At 38.5% G+C, this 20,546-nt stretch overlaps 1 protein-coding gene across 1 annotated transcript in view; it reads right to left on the reverse strand.

The window, feature by feature from the left end:
- Positions 1–4,081: 4,081 nt before the first annotated feature.
- The window catches only part of tcf25 (transcription factor 25 (basic helix-loop-helix)), a 29,424-nt gene continuing 12,959 nt past the window's right edge, over positions 4,082–20,546 (reverse strand). The window contains exons 11-18 of the mRNA XM_067998021.1: positions 19,431–19,536; positions 18,453–18,612; positions 16,488–16,575; positions 10,303–10,461; positions 8,857–8,947; positions 7,796–7,875; positions 5,418–5,490; positions 4,082–4,374 (exon numbers count right to left, since the gene is read on the reverse strand). Of these exons, the coding sequence (XP_067854122.1) occupies positions 4,207–4,374; positions 5,418–5,490; positions 7,796–7,875; positions 8,857–8,947; positions 10,303–10,461; positions 16,488–16,575; positions 18,453–18,612; positions 19,431–19,536 (925 nt within the window). The 3' untranslated portion in view covers positions 4,082–4,206. The remainder of the gene's footprint in view (positions 4,375–5,417; positions 5,491–7,795; positions 7,876–8,856; positions 8,948–10,302; positions 10,462–16,487; positions 16,576–18,452; positions 18,613–19,430; positions 19,537–20,546) is intronic.

The following is a 20,546-nucleotide window of genomic DNA, read 5'->3' on the forward strand; positions in this document are numbered from 1 at the left end:
ATGGCTGATCTGTATCCTAACTCCATATCCCTTAATACCTTTGGCTAGCAAAAATCTATCGCTCTCAGATTTAAAATTATTAATTGAGCTAGCATCTACTGCTTTTGTGGGAGAGAGTTCCACACTTCTACCACCCTTTTGCGTGAAGAAGTGTTTCCAAACTTCTCTCCTGAATGGCCTGGCTTTGATTTTAAGGTTATATCCCCTTGTCCTAGATGCCCCCACCAGTGGAAAACATTTCTCTCTATCAATTCCTTTCAAAATCCTAAAAACTTCAATCAAATCAACTTTTAACCTTCTATATTCCAGAGATCCAGCCTAGTTTATGTAATCTCTCCTCATAATTTAACCCTTGGAGCTCTAGTAACATTCTGCTGAATCTGCGCTGCTTCCAAGGCCAATATATTCTTTTTACGGTGCGTTGCCCAGAACTGTACGCAGTACTCCAGATGTTGCCTAACCAGGGCTTTGTATAACTGTAGCAAAACTTCCTCTCCTTTATATTCTAGCCCTCTAGTTATAACGGCTAACATTCAATTAGCCTTATTGATTATTTTTTGTACCTGACTACTACATTTTAGTGATGTGTACATGGACCCTTAAATCTCTTTGCACCTCCACTGTTCCTAGCTTTTCACCATTTAAAAAACTCACTCAGCTATCCTTTTTTGGTCCAAAATGGATGACCTCACACTTACTTGCATTGAAATCCATCTGCCACAATTTTGCCCACTCATTTAATCTATCAACATCTCCTTTTTAAGTCCCAGACTGCAGCAAGCTATTAAAGATACAAGCAAGGGGTTTGCATAGCACTTGTCCCATCTCAAGGACCCTTGGGTGGATATCATCCAGGCTGGCAGCTCTTCTATTTTAAGGTTCCTTATTCTTTCTAAAACTATATGTTCATCTCTTAATATTAACCATTTTATTACTGATGGCACCATTTAATTAACAATTTTTAAAAATGGGTGCTTCCCAATTGAACATCACTTTTTATGCTTTGGGAATTGGAACAAATTTAAATATTCCAGTACACAGTATGCATAGAAAAAGATATTCAGCAATAACTCATCATTTAGAACTTTAATTTACCAGCATTCAATCACATTAGGATCAATGCAAACAAAAGTTATGAAATAGACTACATTTCATATTGCCAATACAACTAATTTGTTGAATGAGTTTAACTTGAAAATGAAAGCCAAAACAAAAATCTGAACTCATTCTTACATAAGTTCTTGATTCAAATAGCAAATTAAATTACAAATTTCATTTTTGCAAAATTAAGTCTAGTCATATTCAAAAAAAGTTGTGAAAGAGCTATTTACATAAAAAGTTAAATCTGATGTTAATTAGAAACAAATTCATAAGGATGAAGAATTACTTATTTCAATAATCACTTGATAATGCATTTAATTACTATCACTGGTTTGGATTCCTTTGGTGAGAAGTCAGATTAGGCTATCTTGGTTGACAGCTCTTTTTCCTGCTAGGAATTGCAGATGAATATAATCAAGGACTCACAGTGGCTATATAAAGGCTGCCCCTTCCCACTGACATGTATATAATTAAGAATACAGTGTTATTTAGGTTTAACACAGAACTAGGGATTCATAGAATATTATAGTACATACTTCATAATAATCAGTAGGATAAATTTGTGAAAACAACCCAGGAGGCCCAAAGAGTAAAATACTGTGTTAACTTCAGGAAGAAGTCAAATAAAAATTACTAATTTTCTAGTTCGCATTTTATGAACAAATGACCTGAAATTGGACAAATAGTTTGAATGCAAAAGATGCAAGGAAAATTATCCAGTCTCTCCACACCTCCATCCCCCACCAGGACGGCCTGTGGGCCTTCTGCTTCTTCCTTGAATGGAGACCCAACCAGTCCCCATCCATCACCATCCTCCTCCTCTGCCTGGCTGAACTTGTTCTTACATTGAACAACTTCTCCTTTGACTCCACTCACTTCCTCCAAATAAAAGGTGTTGCTATGGGAATCCGTATGGGTCCTAGCTATGCCTGCCTTTTTGTGGAATACATGGAATATTCGTCGTTTCAGCCCTACTCAGGTCCCCTCCCTCACCTCTTTTTCTGGTACATTGATGACTGTATTGGTGCCATTTCCTGCTCTCGTCCCGAACTAGAAAATTTCATCAACTTTGCTTCCAATTTCCACCCTTCCCTCGCCTTCACAATAGTCCATCTCCAATCTTTCCTTCCCTGACTTCTCTATCTCCATTTCTGGGAATAGGCTGTCAACTAGTATGTACTACAAGCCCACCGACACTCACATCAACCTTGATTACACTTCCTCCCACCCCGCTTCCTGTAAAGACTCTATTCCCTTCTCCCAGATTCTCCATCGTATCCGTTGACGACGCCACCGACCACGCCAGTGCTTCCAATGTGTCTTCCTTTTTCCTCAACCGCAGATTCCTCCCCACTGTAGTTGACAGGACCCTTGAAAGTGTCTGTCCTATTTCCCACATTTCTGCCCTCACCCCTTCCCCGCCCTCAGAACCACGACAGGGGCCCTTGTCCTCACCTTCCGCCGCACCAGCCTCAACATATCATCCTACGCCACTTCCAACACGATGCTACCACCAAACACATCTTCCCCTCTCCTTTCGGCATTCGGAGGGAGCGCTCCCTCCGCGACACCCTGATCCACTCCATCACCCGCTCGCCTCCCCACGGCACCTTCCTGTGCAAGCACATAAGTTGCACCCTCCTTGCCTTGCACCATCACCCCTTTTGTCATTTAATCACTCCTGCCCTCCACCTGATCACCGACCTTCCCTTTTATTCTCCCTCCCCCTCTGTACTTGCTTAAAAACTGTTTAATCTTCAACTTCTTCAGGTTCTGACGGGTCATTGACCTGAAATGTTAACTCTGTTTCTTTCTCCACAGATGCTGCCTGAGTATTTCCAGCGTTTTCTGTTTTTAAATAATCATTGTACGGGAACTGAGCTGACTTGGTGGGTAAATGCATCGTAAGGCATAGTCCTGAATCATACAAACTAACAAAGTTCAGTCCCGGTCTGTGCTAAGGCAGAGCAGGAGCTGGGGGTCTTACAATTGGCCTTACTGTCTCCAAATAATTCCAGCTCCTGTTTGCAATCTAGGAACCTCTGATGCAACTGTGCATGTGGACACAAGGACAGGATCTCAATCAGCTCTGACAGGCATGAACCATGACCTTTAATGGGGGAGATGGGGAAGGAGGAGTAAGAGGAGAAAATGAAAAAAAACTTATAATTCTGAATGAACTCAAAAGGTCAACCCAGTAAATGTGTATCAGTAAAATTGAGCAGCAGTAAATTTTTACTGTTGCTTTACTGTGTTCAGAATGATCTCAAACTTGGTTCTCACATTTTTCCGAGCCTTGTATCAATAGATTTAGCCTTTCAGATTCATTCCTTTATCACTCTCGTCACAAACTTGCTGTCAGAACAACACAAGAATTAACTGCAGACTGCTCTACATACTATCAGTAACAAGTACGGATCCATTCTGCAGATTTAGGCAAAGTTTCCTCCCCACGCCTTCCAGTTGGAGATGCATCACCAACTTTGAACAAAGGAAAGAGTCTTCAAACATATACCTAGCAGATCAGTCAAACAGCCTTTCTGCAAAACTATGAAATTAAGAATGCAAAGCAAGCACATTGCTGTCATGCAACTGAGCTGCTCGCTTATAGTAGTGCAATTTTCTCACCATTATAGAGCTCATGTAAATTCTAGACCATGTTTGTTTAATTTTACTTAATTATATGCTTAAATTAAGACTGCAATAAATACAAAATAGCAGCTGCTCCAGAAATTTAAAGTTTTAAGACATTCCACCGATTCCCCTTTATGTTGGGAGCACCTTCAAAAACATGTTATCTGACTAGTGTTTATAAACCAAGAATCAACTTTTGCCGTATGGCAAGTTGCAACTTATATTAATTTTTCTTTTTCAATTACTTCTAACCGTTAGAAAATTACTGTTGCTAAAGTGCTTTCCTTCACTTGTATTGTGTTAGCATATCTAAGCAGTCAATAATAATCCATGGAACTAAATACAATATGATTGCATCTTCTTTTAATAAGTGTTTCTATATCACTGTGGTGCAGTTTTGTTAGCAGTCATAGAATGCACCATTGGTACAGTTGCAAGTTAAAGTTCACTGAAGATTTAGTGCATGACATTTCAGTCCCATTCTCCATCGCCATCTTCATCTTGATACTCTTCCTGTGGTGGCTCTTGGAAGCGGATATTTGCCAACATATCCCTCATTGCAGCCATGAGTCGGTTTACTCCTTGATTCAATTCATGTTGGACCTCTGCACCCTCACCTTCCACATGTCTCCTGTCCTCCTGAAAAATATATTGTCAGGAATATTTGTTTTTGATTTTTCGGGGGGGTGGGGGGGGAAAAGAGGGAGGGAAAGAAAGAAGCAAATTACTAAGTCATCTAGTTGGGAAATTCGGTGGTATAATGCAACTTCAATCCAGCCCAAAATAAATGGTTGCAATCATTCTTTTGTAAACCTGATGGTGCATTGGGCCACACCTAAAAACAGTCTGGCATTGGATCATTCTTCATTTCAATGCTGGTATTAGTAAAGCTTTACAAAAAATAAAAAGTTCAAAACCTAAAAGCAGTTACCATTTATTTTCTTGTTGCCAACAACCCTATATGATCCAAGAATACTTGTGGACACCAACAAATAAAATATTTGTTTAACAGTTTTTCCTTTTTCAAACAGAATAGTTTCACACCTACATTAAAAAGGAGAGTACTTTGAAGTTTGGGACTGTAGCCCCAAAGAATTTGATGCCTCAGCTCCAGGTTTAAAGCTGTGTGTATAAAGATTGTAGTAACAATGGAAAAACATCCATACAAAACAAAATGTGAACACCATAGAACTTTCTACAGTCTAGTCAACACAAATCACAAATTGTGACCATCAAGATGTAGAATGAAACATGTTTTCTCTCTTATAGAAGCAACAAGAACTCCTAGGTCAGATAACCGTTCAGAACTTGCTGCACGTGCACTGCTCCAACAGAATCCATTTGTGCAGTACAAAATAACTATTTTGTTTCATATATTTTACCATAATGTTCTGGATTTATGTAAGGAATCTTACAACACCAGGTTATAGTCCAACAAATTTATTTTAAAATCACAAGCTTTCGGAGATTATCCCCTTCGTCAGGTGAATGGGGATAATCTCCGAAAGCTTGTGATTTTAAAATAAATTTGTTGGACTATAACCTGGTGTTGTAAGATTCCTTACATTTGTCCACCCCAGTCCATCACCGGCATCTCCACGTTCTGGATTTAAACACAGTAAAATTGATATTTTTAAAAAAAACAAAATCAATCATTCACAAACTCCCTCTTTAGCACATACCTGAAGATTAAAATTTGGCAACAAAGATCGAAAGAACAGTGACAAGGTGCTTCCATCTGCTGCTCGATTTACCCTGAAAGGAAAATCACTCTAGCTCAGTAAACTCAGAACTCTGAGTCACAGATGAGAAAGCAGGGAAGGTAAGCACAGTAAAAATTTAATAAAAGCAAGTGCAAATAAATATATAATAACTGAAAATATACATTTGAATAAAATATCTTTATACTCCAATTACAATCAAAATTGTAACTTTACAATCTCAAAATCAATAGGCTTTCCTTCTGTGTTTATAGAAACTTAAAAATACAAAGGCATTTTCATTCAAATACTATTTCTCATCAGGGATCCAGGTATGTAGGAAATCATCCTTCTGTAAAAACTACATTGCAGCATGTAATTCCCTCTTGAATGATTTCCAGGGATTTTTTTTTTTGCTTCCACTACCCTATCTGAGTATTCAGGTACTAATCACTGTGTGTGAAGAAGTGCTTCCCGACTGTAGTCCTGGACTTGCCCTTTACCAGTTTGTACTCGAGTCCCATTGTCCTGCTTGAAAGTATGTTCTGGATTAATCCTTTTCTATTTCACTTAGTATTGTGTATATTGCTATAGGTCCCCCTCATTCACATTCTTTCAAGGCTAAAGAGTCTGGGCTTTGCTAACCTTTCCTCAATGCAGCCCTCTGATACTAATAATATTTCCAGCAACTAGATATTTCCTTTGTGCTTGGTGACCAGAATTGAATGCAATATCTAAGGTGCAGTCTGACCAAAGCATGATGAAGCTTTAGCAGGACACCTCATACTTCTACTCTACTGGTCTGGCAATATAGCTCAGCATTCTGTTTGCTGCTCTGCAGTGAGTGGACATGATAAGTATTGAGTTTATTACTGCTCCCAAATCTCTTTCAGCCTCTCCCCAGTTGGTTCAACACTGCTGAGTAATTGTCTATTTTTTCTTCCACTGTGTAACATCTTGTATTTATCTGTACTGAATTTCACCTGTAACAATTCTGTCCACTTGCAAATTCTGTCAAGGTCCTTCTGTAGTTCCTTAGCTACATCATCAGATTCAATTGCTCCCTCCCTCTCCCCCAACCACCAACTTAGCTGAGAATCTGATCAATTTGAATTGTCTTTCTGAAACTAGGTCATTTATGTAGATTAGAAATAGCAGGGGGCCCAGCACCAATCCCTGGAGTACTCCACTTAATATATCTCCCTAGCCTGACATGACTCCCCTAACCAGTACCCATTGTTCTCTCTGTCATAGAATGATACAGCACAGAAGGCCATTCAGCCCAGTGTGTCTGCACTGGCTCTTTGACAGAGTTATCCATTTAGTCCAACCCCCCTGCTCTTTGCCCATAGCCCTGCAAAATTTTCTCCTTCAAGTATTTATCCAATTCCCTTTTGAAAGTTACTACAGAATCTGCTTCCTCCAACCTTTCAGGCAGGGCATTCCAGATCATAATAGTTCATTCTTTATCCACCTCCAAAATTTAAGATTGTGTGACAGCTTTTCCATGTGACACTTATTTGAAGGTTTTCACAAAGCTTAGGTATACTACACCAGAGGGCTTTCCAGCATCACCTTGGGATTCCATTTCCTCAAAAAAGTCTGAGATTGGATCTCCCCCTTTAAAACCATACTTGGCTGTCATTTACTAAATTTTTCTCAAACAGGAAGCCTTCAAGTTTGCTCCAATATTTTGCTGATTATTGATGGAAGGCAATAGTCTTAAGATAGCAGTCTCTTTGGTCACTTTTTAAAAAAATTTACGACAATCACTTGTTTCCAATTGAGTGGGACCACAGTTTTTATTCATTGACTCCATCAAAATGATTATTTGCACTTATTAGATTTTGTTTCTGGTCTCCCTCTGCACTTTTGGGTATAGGCCACCCATCACTGGGGATTTACTGGCTTTTAGCTCATCTAAAGGGGCCCTACTGAAATATCACATTTATGACTTTGCTTCTGTGTTGTCCTGCTCATCGGATAAAAATGTTCTGCTTGTACCACTGTTCATTTTGTTACATCAAGTTTTCCCTTATTACAGGTGTCTGTGCTAAACCACGCACCCGCGCCCCCCCCCCCAGTGAAGGTGTAGAACCAGCTCCCCTGCCCCACATTTTTCATACAACATTACTATTTAGCTTGTGTACTCTATGCCCAAATAACATCATGCTGTGATAATTTTCTGTATTTCTGGTATTAATATGCTCACACTCAAAAAATTATTTGTTGTGGAAAGATGTGAAAACAGGTACAGTAAACACAAAGCAATGTTACTAATTTTAACATTCATTCTACCGAGAGACTGCAAGTTAATTTGGTTTAGCTCTAATTAAAGTTATTTTCCTGATGATCCATACCTTTCAGGTCTAGTATACGTGATTATGCCATCCAGTGGAGGAAGTGGATCATAACCCATCACTGGCTGAGCAGTTACTTCCTGAAAAAGAATAAGTATCAAATTTCAGTATGTATATTTATCAACTGTATCGCAGTGCTTGTTCTTAGAACAAAAGTACCCTTCAATATATTAGTTGTCTGACTTAGGGAAGGGCAGTGTCTCCCACATCCCGAGAACAACATAAATGGAAAGTTAATGTTGTTGAAACAATCTCAATCACAACAACCTAGTATCTAGTCACCAGTTTGGTTTCTGGACAAATTGGTCAGCTTAGCCAGTCAATCATTACTCTACAAAATCTTTAACAATCTGGCAATTTGCCATTTGGCATGCTGCAAAGAAACCTCTCTTTCTCATACACTTACTACAGTCAAAAGCCTGGAAGATAATTGTAGTGGATGAGGTTTTAATATTCCATGGCTGAGTTCTTCCTCTATATGCATCACATAGAGTCAGTCAGGCATTTGGTTTTCTACACAATTATGAACAGAATAATTCCACAAGACAATTACAATGCTTAAGCTATATTTTCTGGTTAGAGTTAAGAAACATGAGATTCTGCAACACCACCTCAATATATTCTGTACGAATCCAAAACTTCTATGAAGAACAGCAGAGTCTCCTTGCTCTAACTCATTGCATCCCGACACCTCAAAACTATGAAACTCTACCTCATTCAGTTTTGCCTGTCTCCTACAATCTACAGGTTTTTAATTACCCTACCAACCACTTTTAAAACCCAACCTTGGTATCACTTATTCACTACTTATGATTTGCCTATTATTTTCTCCTATTTTTTCAATTCTGGTAGTGGTCTGCAATATGAGCCTTGTCCTTTCACCTATGTTCTTGAATTTGAAAAATATACTATAATGTTATCTTTAATTTAGTATGACTCAAACAAAGCAAAGGGAGGTCTAGGTACCCTATTAGTGGGTTGAAGAGTTAAGAACACAATTTAATAATATCAAAATCTAACATTTTCAGCAGTAAATACAGAATTTGTCTAGTATCACTCACAGGTGGAAGGGTTGCAATAGCTTCCTTTATCTCAGACAGAATAATGTGACGATAGATGTTCCTGGGAACATTCTGGTATCTAATCCTTCTCCTGGAATGGGAAAAAAATGACACATGCACAATCTCAAACATTAAGAATACTCAACCTTCATAATCTAGATTATAACATTATTAGACTATGATTCTGTAAAAGGTTATGGGAAAGGGTAAGGGCAGGAGAGTGGGATTAAGTGGATAGTTTTTTGAAGAGCTGGCATAGACACAATGGACAGAACGGCCTCTCTCTATACTGTAAAATTCTAAGACGCAGCCATCTTATGTCCTGTGGTTATGAATCTACCTGAATTTCACAGAACAGGAGAGGGAAGGAAAACAACTAATATACATCAATATATTTAAAATCTAATCTCAGCAGCAGTGCTTTTTATTTAAAAAATTAAAAATGCCTAATACTGGTTTTTAATTGTTAAAAGCAAGATTAAAGAAACTCATTGGGATAAGAACCTGTAATGTCCTCATGTTTTAAATGTGCAAAATTCTGGCCTGAATATTAAAAAAAATCAGCTCACCGTGAAAAGACAGGACTCCTAATTAGGACAAATGTTTCTGGAAGTAGGATTAGGAAACATGGCATTCTGTTGTTGAGCCTCAACTACCACCACCACCACCACCACCTCCTGCTGCTCATTGCATTGCTAATATGTAGCATGTTAATCTTACTTTCTAAAGCTGAACAGGGGCCTATGTTTTTCAAAACATTTCAGCGGATAAGATTATTTTAGTCAGTTTAATTACATTTATCTGGATTTTTATCAGATATAATATTAATTTATAGCAACTCCAGTTCAAAGACAAAGAATGGTCTCTAACACACACACATTCTATATATAATGTGTCTATTGTACATTTTGTCCATCACACGCTGGACATTATACTTTGCTACATAAGCAGAATAATCTTTAAAAAAAGGTCAGTCATTTAATGCTGGGTGCTTATAACATGGAGACTAAACACACAAAAATTAGAAAAAGAAATAGCAGTGGAAATGGTGAAGGCATTTCTCTGGGCATGTACATTTTCTCATGCCTTGGCAAAGAAAAAGGATAGGTTTGGCAGACAACTAGATAGAAGATAGATTAAATGTGATTGAACATCTACACATACAGTTGGGACAGGATGAGGCGAATGCCCCAGAGGAAACTGATAATCAGAGTGAGCACCAACTGATGCACTGTAGACATTAACAGAATTAGATTTGGAGCGGAATGGTAGAGAATAGCTATTCGCCTGTCCTGCCAGGGCTGGTCAATGCAATTGTTTTTTTTGTATTTCTTTATCTCTCCCTAACCATATTGCTTTTGTTAAACAAATATATTACAATTGATTCTTTTTAGAATTACAATATAGTGTCAAATTTTAGAAAATGCAGTTTCGTTAAACACCTACTTGTCCTCAGACTCCTGTACAAGTGGGTCTTTTGCATCTACACGTCTTAAAACCTCCTTCACATTCTCTTCCAGCCATGTCATGACTCTTGCTTCTTTCCAGAGCATCCAGTTTCTTCCAATAAATAATGCTACTAACTGCTTCAGAGCACTTGGCTGTCTGTGGGGGGTTGGGGGAGGGGCAGACATAAATGTAGAAGTGAGGTTATGACAAGTGGTATGCAGTAAAATTTAACAGGAATGGAACAAATGGGAATGTATTGTTCAGAAGGATAGGGAAGAAAGAATACATAACATTTGCAACACTACATTATATGTCACAGGCCACTCTTTAAGAATCTAGCCCTCATATAAAAACATATTTTTCTCTTCAGATATCAGTTTCTATATGTTCTCCATAAATCCCAGTCTACAGAAAGTTAGTAGTGGCAATACCTCAATCATTAATGGTTTGAATTATATTTTGTGCATCATTGGTACAGGCTAGTAATATTTTTTGCTGATCCCACCTTAAAAGTAGCAGATGCAATAGCAGAATTTCTAATCTATATATAAAAAGTTAAATTGTTAATTGGGTAGGAAGTTATTGATAGTTATGAAAATTGCATTTCAACACTCATCATTTGATTTGTTATTCGGTAGTGGGAATAAACTAAATAGTGCCAAAACTAACATTTTGTGTAAAAGTATCTTGACAATAACACTTCTGATTCTATGCAATTGTTCCTTTCATCTTTAGCAGCAATGATACAGGGAAAACGGTCCACATCATGAGTGATCATTATATTTCAATAAATCCAGGTCCAAGTTTCATTACTTGTCTTCGTTCTGGCTTAAGTTTTCCAACACGCTATCATTATTCTGGTAGTAACCTACAAGAAGAAGCTGGGCAAGAAAGATCAAGCGGCAGCATCCTCTAAAATTAGCAGGTTAGTTCTCAATAGGATTATTTTACTATTGGCACTATTGCTAGGTCTGTTTCAATTTAGTTAACCAGGCTAATTTGTAGCAAGACAAATAGCACTCCAAATACCCACTGTATTGTGGATTTAAAATTACATTAAATAAGTGTTTCGTCTACATCTCATCTTCATTTCAGTTTAATACTTAAAACCAATCTTTTTTTAGACTTGCCATTTTTCTTTAAATTCAAACAACTTATCTCTATCTCCATGCCACACAACTTTTTTTTATCCTGACTAAATAAAGTCAAATGTGCATACTAGGTTGATGGGATGATGAAAATAAACCTGTAAGTTAATGATTTTACAATCAGCACTACAATCTCAAGTATATAAAGCAAGGGCTCTTGACAAGTTCCTGTCACTACAAAAGGTGTCAAGATGTCTCCTTCCCTACCTTCAACAAGTTTTGCTAAAACGTATATATTTTATACATTAGTATGCATTATATATTGCGCAACATCTTATAGAAACATAGGAAATAGGAGCGGGGGTAGGCCATTCAGCCCTTCGAGCCTGCTTCACCATTCAATATGATCATGGCTGATCCTCTATCTCAATACCATATTCCCGCTCTCTCCCCATGCCCCTTGATGCCTTTTGTGTCTAGAAATCTATTTCCTTCTTAAATATATTCAGTGACTTGGCCTCCATAGTCTTCTATGGTAGAGAGTTCCACAGGTTCACCACCCTCTGAGTGAAGAAATTTCTCCTCATCTCAGTCCTAAATGTCCTACCCCATATCCTGAGACTGTGACCCCTTGTTCTAGACCCCGAGCCTGGGGAAACATCCTCCCTGCGTCCAGTCTGTCTAGCCCTGTCAGAATTTTATACATTTCAATGAGATCCCTCTCATTCTTCTAAACTCTGGTGAAAGCAGGCCTAGTCGACCCAATCTCTCCTCATATGACAGTCCTGCCATCCCAGGAATCAGTCTGGTGAACCTTCGCTGCACTCCCTCTATGGCAAGTATATCCTTTCTTAGGTAAGGAGACCAAAACTGCACACAATACTCCAGGTGTGGTCTCACCAAGGCCCTGTATAACTTCAGTAAGACATCATTGTTCCTATACTCAAATCCTCTTACAATGAAGGCCAACATACCATTTGCCTTCCTAAATGCTTGCTGCACCTGCATGTTTGCTTTCAGTGACTGGTGTACAAGGACACCCAGGTCCCTTTGTATATCAACATTCCCCAATCTATCACCATTTAAATAATACTCTGCCTTTCTGTTTTTCCTTCCGAAGTGGATAACTTCACATTTATCCACGTTATACTGCATCTGCCATGTCTTTGCCCACTCACTCAACTTGTCTAAATTGCCTTGAAGCCTCTTTGCATCCTTCTCACAACCCAACCTAGTTTTGTGTTGTCAGCAAACTTGGAAATATTATATTTGGTTCCCTCATCCAAATCACTGATATATATTGTGAATAGCTGGGACCCAAGCACTGATCCCTGCAGTACCCCACTAGTCACCGCCTGCCACCCTGAAAAAGACCCATTTATTCTTACTCTGTTTCCTGTCTGTTAACCAATTTTCAATCCATGCTGGTATATTACCCCCAATCCCATGTGCTTTAATTTTGCACACTAACCTCTTGTGTGGGACCTTATCAAAAGTCTTCTGAAAATCCAAATACACCACATCTACTGGTTCTCCCTTATCTGTTCTACCAGTTACATCCTCAAAAAAACTCAGTAGGTTTGTCAAACACGATTTCCCTTTCATAATTCCATGTCTATTTTGTCTAATCCCGTTGATATTTTCTACATGTCCTGTTATCACATCCTTTATAATAGACTCTAGCATTTTCCCTACTGATGTCAGGCTAACTGGTCTGTAGTTCCCTGTTTTCTCTCTTCCTCCTTTTTTAAATAGTGGGGTTACATTTGCCACCCTTCAATCCGCAGGAACTGTTCCATAATCTATAGAATTTTGGAAGATGACAACCAATGCATCCACTATTTCCATGGCTACCCCTTTTAGTACTCTGGGATGCAGATTATCAGGTCCTGGGGATTTATCGGCTTTCAGTCCCATTAATTTCTCCAGCACTATTTTTTTTTTACTAATACTAATTTCCTTTAATTCCTCCTTCTCACTAGACCCTTGGTTCCCTAGTATTTCTGGGAAGTTATTTGTGTCCTCTTCCGTGAAGACAGAACCAAAGTATTTGTTTAATTGCTCTGCCATTTCCTTGTTCCCCATTATAAATTCTCCTGTTTCTGACTGTAAGGGACCTACATTTGTCTTCACTAATCTTTTTCTTTTTACATACTTGTAGAAGCTTTTACAGTCCTCTTTTATGTTCCTTGCAAGTTTACTCTCTCACTCTATTTTTCCCCCTCTTAATCAATCTCTTAGTCCTTTTTTGCTGAATTCTAAACTGCTCCCAATCCTCAGGCTTGCTACTTTTTCTGGCAACTTTAAAGGACTCCTCTTTGGATCCAATACTATTCTTAATTTCTTTTATTAGCCATGGTTGGGCCGCTTTTCCTTTTGCGTTTTTGTGCCAGAAAGGAATGTATAACTGTTGCAATTCATGCATTCATTCCTTAAACGTTAGCCAATGCCTATCCACTGTCATGGCTTTTAATGAAGCTCCCCAATCTATCACAGCCAACTCACTCCTCATACCTTTGTAGTTTCCTTGGTTTAGATTTTGGACCCTAGTTTCAGATTGGACGACTTCACTTTCCATCTTAATGAAGAATTCTATCATGTTATGGTCACTCTTGCCTAAAGGACCCTGCACAACAAGATTATTAATTAACCCCTTCTCATTGCACAATACCCAATCTAGGATAGCCTGTTCCCTTAGTTGGCTCCTCAACGTACTGGTCTAAAAAACCATCTCATACACACTCCAGGAATTCATCCTCCACAGTATTATTGCTCATTGGGTTTGGCCAGTCTATATGTAGATTAGTCATCCATGATTACTGTAGTACCCTTGTTACATGCATCTCTAATTTCCTGTTTGATGCCATCCCCTACATTACCACTATTGTTTGGAGGCCTATAGACAACTCCCACCAGTGTTTTGTGCCCCTTGGTGCTTCTTAACTCCACCCAGACTAATTCCACATCTTGATTTTCTGAGCCAATATCCTTCACTAACAATGCTACCCCCACCTCCATTTCTTTTTTGCTTGTCCTTCCTAAACATTGAATATGGTTGGACATTCAGCTCCCAGTCTTGGTCACCTTGCAGCCATGTCTCCATATTCACAATTATATTGTATCAGTTTACATATGTTTGCACTGTTAATTCGTCTACCTTATTATTAAGAATGTAAACAATTTTACACCATGTTATAGTCCAACAATTTTATTTGAAATTCACAAGCTTTCGGAGGCTTGTGATTTTCAAATAAAATTGTTGGACTATAACTTGGTGTTGTAAAATTGTTTACAATTGTCAACCCCAGTCCATCACCGGCATCTCCACATCATTATTAAGAATGCTTCGTGCATTCAGATACAGTGCCTTTAGTTTTGTCTTTTCAACATTTTTAGACATCTTAACATTTTTTTGTACTATGGCCCTATTTGTCTTACTATCATTTTTTCTTACCAGGACTCTATTTGTTAGTACACTTATAATCAATTTAAAATTATCTCCCATGTTAGCTGACCTCCTAAATCAAATCAAGCCATGCTGGCTGTTCCAAATGACAGCCCTGTGAAACTTCCACAATCATAGCGTATGCTGCACAGGAAGTTGTTGAATATAACATTTATTGCACTAGTGAAAGAATGCAATGCACCAGTGAGTTGTAGAGATTTCCTTCACATGTGAAACAAACAACTTCCTACGTGATATTCTCATTTAATGATGTATGTCTTTGACTTCTATTTTGTTTGAAATTTTCCTTTTAGCTATGAAGTTTTACTATTTCTTCCGCAGAGCAAAGTTCTATGAGTAAATCCACGTACTCTTAGTGGCAGTCATCAACACTGATTCTGTGGTGTGCTAGTGAGTAGTTGCTCAAGTGTCCATACTCTTGCACACAAGAGATGACACAAAACTTGGAAGTGTCGGGAACAGTGAGGAGGATAGTGATAGACTGCAAGAGGATGTAGACAGGCTGGTGGAATGGGCGGACATGTGGCAGATGAAATTTAACACCGAAAAATGCGAAGTGATACATTTCGGTTGGAAGAATGAGGAGAGGCAAGATGAACTAGAGGGCACAATTCTAAAAGGGGTACAGGAACAGAGAGATCTGGGGGTACATGCATAAATCGTTGAAGGTGGCAGGGCGGGTTGAGAAAGTGGTTAAAAAAGCATACGGGATCCTGGACTTTATAAATAGAGGCATAGAGTACAAAAGTATGGAAGTCATGATGAACCTTTATAAAGCACTGGTTCGACCACAACTGGAGTATTGTGTCCAGTTCTGGGCACCGCACTCTAGGAAAGATGTGAAGGCCATAGAGGGTGCAGAAGAGATTTACTAGAATGATTCCAGGGATGAGGGATTTTAGTTACATGGATAGACTGGAGAAGCTGGGGTTGTTCTCCTTGGAACAGAGAAGGTTGAGAGGAGATTTTATAGAGGTATTTAAAATCATGAAGGGTCTAGGCAGAATAGAGAGAGAGAATCTGTTCCCATTGGCAGAAGGGTCACAAACCAGAGGACGTAGATTTAAGGTGATTCGCAAAAGAACCAAAGGTGACATGAGGAAAAGCTTTTTTACGCAGCGAGTGGTTAGGATCGGGAATGCACTGCCAGAGGGGGTGGTGGAGGCAGAGGCAGACTCAACCGTGGCTTTCAAAAGGGAACTGGATAAGTACTTAAAAAGGAAAATATTTGCAGGGCTATGGGGATAGGACAGGAGAGTGGGACCGACTAGCTGGATTGCTCTTGCATAGAGCCGGCACGGACTCAATGGGCCGAATGGCTTCCTTCTGTGCTGTAACCTTTATGATTCTATATTCCAGCTGATTAGAACATGGCAGAAAGAACTATTTCAATCCATTTTATTTTGGTTTAGTGAGTTAGCGGTGAAGGACAACAGGTATATTTATACAGTTACACGTATAGTATTTACATAGAGGACACAGTGAGCAAGAGTGGTAGTTAGTCAGTACTGATGGCAAGTGCACAGCTTCCTTGTTCCAACTGCTGGTCGAAAGCAATTCTAATCAGGTCATTATCTTATGTGCACAGAATTTATTAGTACTCAAGCAGATTCTTTCATGGCACATACCTTATTTGCACTTCAAATCCAAAAAACTTGTGAGACAACACAGCCTGGTCAGCCTGCACACCACACTGATCCAGTAATGGCATCAGTACTGGAAATGAATACAAATAAGAGCTCATCACTTAATGTTTTTGACAAGGCATTATTATTTTCTATTAAAAAGGGGGCGGTTTCTGGACACACTTGTTAACTGAAACAATATCAGTAAAAATAAAAACATGAAATAGTTGCTTAATCCTATTGTGGCAATATATTACTAACCTATCACCAAGAGAATGGATATGACACTAAATTGCAAATCAACACTGTTGGTCTTAGGCCACAGAACCTGCACTTATCTAATAAATCAAATTTAAAATAAATCCATATTACAATTTTTAAATAAATTTACTTTAAGCTAGATAGTGAAACCTTTAATTGAAAAATGATTCACTGTCCCCAGTTTTCATATACAAAGCCATTTCTTATACCAATACCATAACTCCCTCTAGTCACTTCCCATAGCTGTCATTAATTCTGCTCCTGCTTCTCACAGAAGACCAAAGGTCCATTCAGCACTGATCAAATAATTGAGGGAACTGGGCTAAAGCACAGACTCATTATATCTCCCAGGCAATTTGTGGACACAAGCATCGTTTGAGCTAGGCAGATGTGAATTAAACCTTCCCCTCAAGACTGATCACATACTAAATCAGCACTAAAAGGACCTCCAAATTTGTAATAGGCCAATTATACTACACATTTTGGGTTGATGCAAATCCAAAATATTTCTATTAACAGAAACTTAGTATCAATGGGATGTGAAATCACCTCAACAAATTTCATGTTCTTACATGGTCAGTTTTCACCTTTTTAATGCTACCATCTCTTTGTTAGTGCTCAGATTTAATCAGCAATTCCGTTCCTATGGCTGGAGTGTGACACAGCCAACACTTTTGAGCATCTCATACCAAGACACACAAGAGTGGCACAGTAATATAATGCATTGCAGCTCTAACATGCTGCATTCCAGAGCATATATGTGCCTGCAATTCTGGAATCTCAACAGTGATTCCTTGGGAAGATGCTGAACACAGACCAGGCATTTTCACCACAAGCAGTGAGAAAATATGAGGTTTGGTCACCTCAGGTTGCTAGCAAGTGCGTCAGAACATTAGCAAAGTCCCAGGAGTAGGTCTCCAGCTGTTTTCTTAGCTAGGCAGAAGAAAATCGGGGGAAGCATTCCCACCCCCACCCAACCACCTCTTCCTCACAAAAAGCACACTATCTATATTGATACAGAAAAGAATACTCCATTATACAACTGTGGAATACAATTTTAGTTAGCACCACCACCACAAAAAAAAAATCACAAGAAACTATCTGGAACTGAAGAGGGCAAGTTTAAAAAAAATTCAATTGTTAGGAGGATGCCACTGAGTAAACCTAATCCATGGGTTTCAATGCTAACAAGTGTAGTATATAACGCCAGTATATAAGACACCGCATCCTCCCCACATATCAAATCATGCAATGCTGGCTATAAGCATCACATCAAATTATTGCATCAGTTAAGGACTACGTGTTCTCATGCCGACTTTATGTAAGTGCACAGTTTTGTATAGAACATCTATATGTTCAGTACAAATCTTTCTGCTCACCACTAAAAAGGATAAGTTTTGAAGTTTGACATGCATTACATCTGTATAGTTTGTCACATATCTTTCTTTTGCATCTTATATAATAAACACAGACAAGGTCAAGAATGATTATTTAACAGAGTTTTTAAACAAGAAACAAATCATCGTCCTTAATGTAGGTATTTTAATTGCCAATACATGCCTCATCTTCCCATTAAATTGGTAATTGCACGTTTATAAAAAGGATGGCAGGGAAGATTGGCACTGAACATGTTCTAAAGGAGACATCTTTAATATATAGCTATTGAAATTCTCAGTTGAAGTACAAGGTGAACATTTGACTACTTACCACTTGGAAACGCTATAAGAGCATTTTGTATCAGACGCTTAGCTCGTTCCTGTTTTTGAGTGCGCTCAGTATCTGACAGATCTTCTCGTTGACTAAGATGGTAATAAGCCAGTGGAACGGAGAATGCAAAATTAGGGAGCTGAGACAGATTCAAATGGAACTGAGAGACAGCAGAAAGGAATGAGACATTACTGACAAAATTAAGTCCAAACATGAAACATACAAACACCCAATTGCATCCAAGAGCTACAAATCACTGTTGCTATATCCTTTTGAAAATATTTTTTTCCTTTTGTGAAAAATTAACTCGTTGGGATTCAATTGACTACACATAATGCAAATAGATTTCATATATTCACATTATTAAAAGGAGAAATTACTTAAGTTTTCATATTTTTACTGCATACAACCAGGATAAAAGTTGTATTTTATTTTTCCTGTAGTCACTTGTACTCAATGCTGATCCACTCACTTGAGTAGAATGGGTGTGCATGTATGATGCTATTATTGCAAAATTAAAGTTCAAGCACTGATCTTGCTCTATTCAGTGCCATGTTTCCCAAAAAGAATGAGATCTCCACAAAGCACCCCTCCCCTGAGCTAGGAATGGGACAAAAGGGTTGAGAAGGAAAAAAAAAAGTTAGCCAGTATTTCCATTCCTGATCACTACCTAGTTTATTCCACTGGAAAGGGCATGTATTTTGATATTGGGTGAAGACACAATCAAACTTGGCTACAATGCCCCAAAAGGTCAAATACCCTGCCAATGCTCACATTTGAGCAAGCAACCGCAGGGTAGTAGACACCCATAGAATTGCACTCCAGAACAGTGAACATCTTTAGGATGGGGGGGGGGGGGGGGGGGCGGAAATAAACAGTAAGCACTTTTGCCAAAACATTTTAGTCTTGTCACCTGTTTTTTATTTCAATATAAAATCAAAACTGTAACAAGCAAACCAATCATGGACACGTTCTCACCTCCCATTCCTCATAGAGCCGTATCAGGAAAGCATATTCTCGTGCTCGCAATGCCAATAAATCAATAATCAACAGAGCACATAGTGGATCTCCCTCAGGGTCCAGGCTATGGAGACAAACATTATGAATTAGACTGTACACAGAATTAGAGCAATATTTATTAAGCCAAATTTCCTAGTGTATGATTTTCAATTAGTGCACAAGATTTCATATTTCCCAAAGCCTTATTAGTTCATTTAGTTCACGTCCAGCTGGTTGAGTTTGAAAACGTCTATTTTAAAAAATAAATTTATCTTCTCCTTTTGGTGCCATTGAAGTACATTTAGGTACTATGGAAGAGAGCAATTTAAGAGTGGCTTGACAGTAATCATAAGCTGATTTAATATTCAATTTTTTTTTGAGGCCTGACCTAGGTTGAAGGAGGAGGTGGACTCTTTAAAACTGATTACTGAATTTTCTTCCCTTTTTGAAGTATGTTTGCAAAACTTATTTTATCAGTTTCTACTGTTAAAAGAGTTTAAGCAAAAGGAATGAGAAAACATTGTATTTAACTATTAACATTCTATTAAAAGCAGGTATCAAGGTAACAAAAGGTGGAGCACTGGAGGGATCTCGCTTTCCATTCAGTTTCTAAATTTGTTCAGTTCCAATGACTGAGAAATGACACAAAGGAACTTCTGATGGGCTTCTGATTGCGAGACTGTTGGTGGCTTGAAAATAGCTCATTCACCTCCATCTTGGCTGCAGGAGGCTCCACAAAAGAGAAAACAAGTACTACTGAAATGTAGGAGAAAGGAGGGCAGGAGCGTTCATCAGTGTTTACATTTTTGGAGTTAAGATTGAGAAAATCTGCAATTTTACTCTGCGGTGATTTTGTTCAATGGCTTTATTAGAATAGGCAGCTTGTCGTGACAAAGATTCACATTTTGATACACTTCTCTGTTTAGGAACTGTGGCATCATGTTGTTACTTAAATATATATTTTCAATCATTCAAAATGGATTTTTAAACTTCACAGTGCTCCTTCCCTCTGAAGACATTCCTTTCAACACCCATTTTAAAGTTACTTTTATTTTGCAACAATGAAAAATGGAGGCTAGTGGCAGAGGCATGCAA

The sequence above is a fragment of the Heptranchias perlo genome, chromosome 16, assembly GCF_035084215.1.
Source record: "Heptranchias perlo isolate sHepPer1 chromosome 16, sHepPer1.hap1, whole genome shotgun sequence".
NCBI lineage: Eukaryota > Metazoa > Chordata > Chondrichthyes > Hexanchiformes > Hexanchidae > Heptranchias > Heptranchias perlo.